Source organism: Oryza brachyantha, chromosome 12, assembly GCF_000231095.2.
Source record: "Oryza brachyantha chromosome 12, ObraRS2, whole genome shotgun sequence".
Classification (NCBI taxonomy): domain Eukaryota; kingdom Viridiplantae; phylum Streptophyta; class Magnoliopsida; order Poales; family Poaceae; genus Oryza; species Oryza brachyantha.
The window spans coordinates 11,807,566-11,815,273 of record NC_023174.2 but is presented as its reverse complement, the minus strand read 5'-3'; the positions used below and the strand labels follow the sequence as shown (position 1 = coordinate 11,815,273).

The 7,708-nt window shown below is 43.1% G+C and overlaps 1 protein-coding gene and 1 long non-coding RNA gene across 2 annotated transcripts; one reads left to right on the top strand and one right to left on the bottom strand.

The window, feature by feature from the left end:
- Positions 1 to 203: 203 nt before the first annotated feature.
- On the top strand, positions 204 to 3,822 carry LOC102703640 (myosin-binding protein 2-like). The gene is made up of 2 exons (XM_040529788.1): positions 204 to 856; positions 2,707 to 3,822. The coding sequence occupies exons 1-2, from the start codon at positions 469 to 471 to the stop codon at positions 3,627 to 3,629; spliced, it is 1,311 nt and encodes a 436-aa protein (XP_040385722.1). The 5' UTR covers positions 204 to 468; the 3' UTR covers positions 3,630 to 3,822.
- On the bottom strand, positions 3,745 to 4,647 carry LOC121056044. The gene is made up of 2 exons (XR_005812969.1): positions 4,409 to 4,647; positions 3,745 to 4,073 (listed from the first exon to the last, which is right to left on the bottom strand). It is a non-coding gene; the product is annotated as an uncharacterized LOC121056044 (long non-coding RNA).
- Positions 4,648 to 7,708: the final 3,061 nt, after the last annotated feature.

The following is a 7,708-nucleotide window of genomic DNA, read 5'->3' as shown; positions in this document are numbered from 1 at the left end:
CATCCTACTAACCATTCAACCAGGGTCATCACCAAATCCACCATCATTCAACTACAATTTGGTCCTACACTCTTGAAAATCAAATTCCCAAAACTAAAAGAATTTTTCTTTGAGAAGGGTTGGTAAACCCCTGGCCCATGGCATCACTCCTTCCAGCTCCTTTCTCAAAAGTGGTCGGCCCAACCAATTCTATTATAAACACAATATTCACTTTTTTTTTCCTCCCTTCTTCTGCTGCTGTTTAGTGGTGCTCCATTTGCAAAGTTTGACACTTGATCTAATGATCATCTCCGATCCATCCTCCACCTAACCCTAAATTCCTCCTCATCCTCGATTCTTCCATCTTTTTCTCCGTTTCTTGATTGATCCGAGTGAAATTCTCAACCTTTGTTTCTGAATTTTGATTGCTCCTGAGCTGTACAATTTGGTGTCCGGCTGAGCTTGCTGTCGCCGTCGCCGGCGCCGGCTATGGTGCGCGAGTTCTTGGCTGTGGTGGCGCGCGCGGCGCTGCAGTGGGCGCTGTCGTCGCTGCTGCTCGCCAACGGCGCCGCCTTCTGCCTCATCGCCGCCGCGGCCTCGTGGCTACGCCTCCCCCCGCCGTGCCTCCTCTGCGCCGGCGTCCACCGGCTGCTCTGCTCCGCCTCCGCCTCCTCCGACGCGCACAGCCAAGAACGCGCCGCCTTCCGACGCCTCCTGTGCGACGCGCACGTCGCCGCCATCGCCGCAGCGGCGACGCCGGAGCCGGAGAAGAAGCAGGAGCAGGAGCAGCAGCAGCAGAGGACGCGCTCTGCTTCTGAGCAGATTGAGGAGGAGAAGAGAGACGGAGCAGAGGCTGAAAATTCAGACAAACATGGAGGTAATCAATCAACCGATCGATCAGTCACTTTTCTCCCTTTTGCTTCTTGCAATGACCAATCTATGAACATCACATTCAAATTTGGAACTGGTGGTCTCAAATTACAAAACAATTGTGCTAACGCGTGTCGGTTTCGAGAAAATTTGTTGGAGAATTCTATCAGATTCAGGTCGTTGCTGATGCAATCAAGAACTGGGATGAAGCTTTCCCAGTAGGTTTAGTTGGTTGATCACTTTGTAGGATGGCATTGGCATCATTTCATCTTGGTGCAAACCTTTATTAGTTGAGCTTTCACAACGCCATTGGTAGGAGCTTTTAGGGATAAAAAAGTTGGAGCCTTGGAAAAGAGATTTCAGAGCATACAGAATTACAGATAGGCAGAAAGTGATTTGAACGATAATCCCCATAAAGATGTATTGCCACACTACTCTTTTTACAAATACTCCATCTATCTCATACTGTAAGACCTTTTGGGTTAGACCAGATTCATCTATGTATTAATATATATATTATATATATATACTTAAATTCATTAGCACACAAGTAAATTTAGGTGAGACCATAAAATCTTATAACGTAGAACAGAGATGACATATGTTTCTAAGAAGTCATGTGGTCAAATCATCAAAATCTTAACCAGTAATCGATGACAAGATACCGAGATTTGATATTTTAAAAAAAATAATATTAGTAGATTTGCCATAAATAATACTTTGATATAGTTATGTTTTGAATACTTTTTATAGAAATATAATAAGAAAACAAATGAAAACGTGAGCATTGTAGATTGGGTTGATATCCAAAGTGTCAACGAGCTTTTAAGTTGGAGGGAGTAATAACGAAGTGCAAAGATCTATCAATGACTCCGGTATATTTTATTGGTAGTAGAATTTAATTCATATCATTGATCTATTTTTATTGGACGGCTATGATTAAATTATACTACCAACAATATTAGGTGTAAAAGAAATTTAAAGGGGTAATATCGTCCTTTTTATTGTGATCTTTATTGAAAAAAATAAAATTGTAAAAATACAAAATACTGCTAATCAAGTAATTAACAAAGTAGAAAATACCATTTCTCTAATGGTAGTATAATACTACTAGTAAAATACAACAGACAATTGTCCAAATTTGTGAAGTCGAATGAGTGTTTTATTTTTGAGATAAGACTAATAAGTGTTTTAGATGTAGGAATTTCACATGAAACTTTTAAATCTGTCATAGGTATTGGGAACAGATCCGCCTATTGTTCTGAACTTTTAAATCTCCCATAGGTATGCAGTTTCGTTTTGAAGGGGGGTCCGAAATTTCAAATCCTGAATCCCTGAATATGAATGGGCTTAAATTCTAAGAAATATCCAGTTGATGCTAAAGCTTGTAATGAGATTAGAGTTATCTGAGAGTTCATTAGGTAATTCCATCTCCATCATAAGCATGGTTTCTTTTCTACGATTCTCATCAAAATATCATTAGTGGCCGAGATAAAGAGAGTGATATTTAGCCCTATTTGCTAGGGATAACTGATTATGAAAAGATGAATGTGAGCAAGAGCTCTGCCAAGCAGGCCTTCTTATGTGGCGAGATCTCTCTCTCTCTCTCTCTTGGGTGAAATCTTTCTAAGAGGTTCATTTTTTAGACTAGTTTTGATTGAATTTGAGCCAGTTTTATCAAAATTCAAGCGAATTTAAACATTTGTGAAATTTAGGCTGTTTAAAAGAATCTCAGTAGCTTCCTGATCCATGAACTTAAGCACAACTGGTCATTATCAGCTTATCATGAAGAAAATTAACTCCCTTAAATAGCTGCCATCAAGAAAGATTGGTTTTTGATGATGGGCATGTCCGCAGGAATGGAGGCTCACCGCCGCGTCGTCTCCATCGGCAGCGAGATCTGCGAGCGAGACCACGTCGGCGACCAGCGCTCCGCCGGTGACGATGCAGACGGCGACGGCGAAGACCCTTACGTGTCCCTCTTCGAGCTCGCGCCCATCGTGGCGCGCGCGCCGCCGCGGGACGACGGGCAAGAATCGCTCGACGACCTGCCGGCCGAGCTGCGGCGCGACGGCGCGCCGCTGACCGTGGGCGGGCTCGTCGCGGCGCTCCGGGCGCAGCGGCGGGAGCTGGAGGCGGTGCGCGCGGAGCTCGACGGCGAGCGGCGCGCGGGCGCGGAGGCGGCGGAGTACCAGCGGCAGCTGGAGGAGCAGGGGGAGTTCGACCGCGAGGCGGTGCGGCTCGCCATGCAGCTCGTCCACGAGGCCGAGACGGAGAAGCACGGCCTGCAGCGGCAGCTCGACGCGTGCAGGGTCAAGGCCCAGCTCTACGAGGCCGCCGCCGCCGCCATGGACCACGCCACCTCGCCCTTGCCGGCGGTGACGCGGCACGACGACGCGGATCAGCAGGCGCCGGCCGGCGTGGAGACGAGCGGCGACGGCAGCAACAACAACTACCAGTCGCTGGTGGACTTCTTGCCCGGGTCGGTGTTCTCCTCCTCGCCGGACCTGGCCAACCTGCTCAAGCTCTACACCGAGGGCAATGGCGGCCGTCGTCACAGGGACGGCCTGATCGACGGCACGGCGCCGGCTGTCCCTGTGGTCGGCGAGGAGGAGGAAGAAGAAGAGGAGGAGGAGGAGGAAGTCGACGCCGTGGCCATCAATGGCCAGGGTCCGGATGCGAATGGTGAGACTGCCGCCACCATCACCATTGCCGGTGATCCTTCGCCGGAAAGAAGTCATGATGACCTCGAATCCTCCGAAGTCTCACCCGTGCGATGAATTAGGGATCTTCAGACGAACAGAAATTGTATGTAATGTAAATTTCAATTTCAGCGTAAATGCCATTTTTTTTCTTTTCATTTTCTCCCATCATTCCATATATAGAGCTTGAAAGTGTGTCATGAAGAAATGGTGCGTTTCAGTGCTTGTGTTTAGTTCTTTTATTATCAGTTGACAGCTATACCATTCATCAGTCGAATTTTTTTGGAGGTTTGCTCCCGTCCAGCATGTCGTACCGGGGATACCAAGTACCGGATGATACAGGATTAAATCCATCCCTCCATCGTACGGGGGTACGATTGGGAAGCAAACTAATCCTCCTCTGACCTCTGCTGCTTTACTCCGTTCGCGCGCCGCCGAAATTTCTTCTCCCTCCGCGCGCCGGCGATTTTTTTCCTCCCTGCGCTCCGCTGACTCAGCCTCTCCTTCCCATTGCAGCCCCGCCTGTGCGATGGGAGAAAATATCCTGAGCCAAGCTGATACTGTCAATTAAAAACAGAATAATTGAACAACTAAAAGATTCGCAGAGATTGTGTTCAGCCCAGGGATAGATATAAGGGAAACTTGCCTTTCATCAGAAACACATTTTGTAGTCTGCAGCTAACTTGTACAGAAACTACAAATCACTATCAATTTACGACCAAATTAAACTTCAAACAGCAACATGGAAGAAATTAAGCTGTAAAGCAACATCGCCCTCGCCCGCAAGCCACAAAGCAACTACCAATCCAATTTTCTGATGCAACGCGGAAGAAAGTCACCGCACTACCGCCCAGTACCCCAGCCCCTCGCCGGCGCCTGCGACGTGCCGTCCGATGCGATGACCCGACACCCGGCAAAGGCGACGAGGTGATGAGGAGTCCAGGCGATGTCCGATGGCAAGCCGGTGACCTGGAGAAGGCTTGGATTGGTGCCTGGTGGTTTGGCGGCGGGCGGCGCATCTGGCTTCTCCTTAGGTCACTTGCCCTCGCCTCCTTGTTGGGCCTGGGTCGTCGCCGCCTCGTCAGGGTACACGAAATTACAAAATTACCCTTTGTCCACTCTCTTCACTTGCGGTACCACTTTATGGGCAAATCTATACTGAAGGTACCGTTTCATGTGCACCGTCCGATTAGGCATATTTAACCGCTGAGATTTGGCACCGCGTTCCTGCTGGAGTGAAGCAACGCTCATTTTTTTTTAACTCTAAATTACCTGCACTTGGATGAGGTATAGACTAATTAAATTTGCACACTGTACATAAGCAGGTACCATATTAGTGTAAAATTTTTATACTGTAGGTTCTAGGTATATGAAGTTGGTACCTTGAGGTATTTTCTCAAATACTATCAAATTTCTCAATTTGTAAAATAATTTACAAAGAAAATTAGTGCATCAAGATACTTTCTCAAAGAGCCGTAAAATGTCTTAATTTGCATAATGCTATAGTGGCCGATCCACTAGCCGGGCCAATAGAATTTGATGGTTATTGATAGGTTGGAATACGAAATTTTCATAACAAGCACTTAATTCATATAATGAGATATGTCTGGGCTCTAAATTTTTCTACAAGGTCTTCTTTTGGCTTTTAGTGAAAAAGACCAAACAACATATATGCAAACATAAAATGATTTGTGAATAAAACTTATATATATATATATGTATATATATATATATATGTTCTCAGTGATTTAAAAAACAAAACTGAAAAATAATCTACAATGAAAAAATTTTAAAACTAACTTCAAATTTAAGGTTAAAAATTTAAATTTTGGTTGATAAGTATAAGCACAGCCAAAAGATGAGTGCGCTAAATGGATCGCCGGTGGATCCAAGAATTTGAGTCCAGACAAAACCCGCTGTGGTGAACTTGGCACCCATCCTCCTGCCTATGTGCTAAGGATTGAGATCAGATGCAGTTTGTACTAATCTACCTAGTACAAGATAAGAACTGCAGATCATCTATTCTTTGTACCAAGGGTTTGGTTTGTAGTTACAATACCCGGACACAAATTCAATTCACCTTACGTTTCTAGTCAACAAAATCTTAGATGATCTGACCATTGAATTTGCATCAAATGGCCCTAAGAGCATCTCCAACCACCCTCTAAAACAGATCTGGCGAATTAGGCTAGAAAACTTCTCTCCAACGGGTTCACAAATCTGTTCCTAATTTTTATATGTACCTAAAAACAACTCTCTTGTATCCAAGATTCTCTAACTTTGTGAAGAAAAGTTAGAGATGATCAGTGCTGTGATTTTGGATATATTATCAGCCGTTTGATTCACAATCAACATGTGAATCTGTTCCTAATTTTTATATGTACCTAAAAACAACTCTCTTGTATCCAAGATTCTCTAACTTTGTGAAAAAAAGTTAGAGATGATCAGTGCTGTGATTTTGGATATATTATCAGCCGTTTGATTCACAATCAACATGTGAAACTAATTGCTACGGTGTCAATGAACAGTACATATGCTACAATACTTCTACTGTTTTGTGACTTTTCTTAATAAAATCCGAAAATCCGGACTGGATGTTGCCTCCATCCATCTCCAGTAGCCTACAGCGGCCTCTGGCATCACGTCCGCCTGGCCATCCGGCGTCGCATCCCCTTCTCCGGCGGTCTCCTTCCCTATTGTCCACTCGGTAGACCTGACTGACATCCTCAGACTTTCTCTTTCGATCTCGTGTGCTGTTGATTTGGATGTTGGTCATTGGCTTTGCCTGGCAAAAAGTCTGATGTGCATTGGTGTGCTGTTGGCCATTCTTTTGAGTAAAAAGTTTCTGATCCAGTAAAAAAAATTTCTTGCACAAGAAAAAAGTAAAAAAAAAATTCTAAGTTGCTGGAAGGGGACATCCCCAAAATTCTTATTCCGATCTGGTGTGTTGTTGCTCCTTGACTTTCCCTTGCAAAAAGTGTATGACAAAAGAGTGAAAAAGGTTTTTGTGACCTAGTTATAAATTACTCCCTCAAGGTATTTTAGCATTGTCTAGATTTATATGGATGCTAATGAAGCTAGACATATATATAAATTATATATATTTATCAATAAATAAATTTAAACAAGACTAAAAAGTCTTACGATATAAAATATAGAAACACTGTATTAAATGAGAAGGGATTCTTTGCACTAGATTGCGTTTTAGGGTAGAAGTTTAGTTAGATTTGCAGGACGTGGTTTTTCGTGCTTTCAATCAACTCTATTTAAGGGACTTGCAATTTCATGGTTGCTATTGATTTTGATCCATAAAACTTCTTGCCTAGGAGATGCAACTTGCACTTTTGCCAGACTATGATCGTGTATGAACCTATCTCTGTTAAAATTATCATACTCATTGTCTAATAAAAAAACAAATTTACCAGATTTGAATGTCAATACAGGACACGTTCGAAAAAATCCCTTACTTACCCCAAATCCCTCATTTTCCACGTACACGCTTCTCAAACTACTAAACGGTATATTTTTTGTGAAAATTTTCTATAAAAAAGTTATTTTAAATAATCATGTTAATCTATTATATATATTTTTTATAATTAATAATTAATTAATCATGTACTAATCTATTACTATACTACTTTTTCCGCACCGGATAACTAACCCCCCCCTCCTCCTCCTACTCAATGCCAAACGTGGCCACAGTTTATCTTCTTTCCCGGTTTGCCTATATTCTACCAGGTAGTATGAAATGTTGGTCAATAAATAAGTGATTTGTTTGAGAGAAAGTGCAATATTATGATTATATATATGGAGTATATGTGTATATCAAATCTGATGCCTGTTTTTGTCCTATCTCTATAAAAAGGATTGGGTGTTACTGTGTAGAACGTTCTCAGATATGTCAAAACTATAGGTGTATGTTTATTCCTCATAGTTGAAGTTTTTTTTGGCTATATATGAACCCTGTGGCTGTGCTTTCTCATGCTCTATTGTGCTAAGAACTGCATTGCAGTCTATTTGTATAGACAATATTCAGATATGTGAGAATTGTCACATAGCTTAAGTTCTCTTTGCCTGCCATGACTAAATACTAGTAAGGCCGCTCTCGCGGGAGGGGTGGTAAGGTAACTTATCTAATACGGAAAACATAGCAATAG

What these genes read in the sequence shown, in the direction of transcription:
- LOC102703640 (XM_040529788.1), top strand. Translation starts at nt 469, where the DNA reads ATGGTGCGCGAGTTCTTGGCTGTGGTGGCGCGCGCGGCGCTGCAGTGG. An exon ending in AAATTCAGACAAACATGGAG is followed by an intron (nt 857 to 2,706) that starts GTAATCAATCAA and finishes GCATGTCCGCAG; the next exon opens with GAATGGAGGCTCACCGCCGC.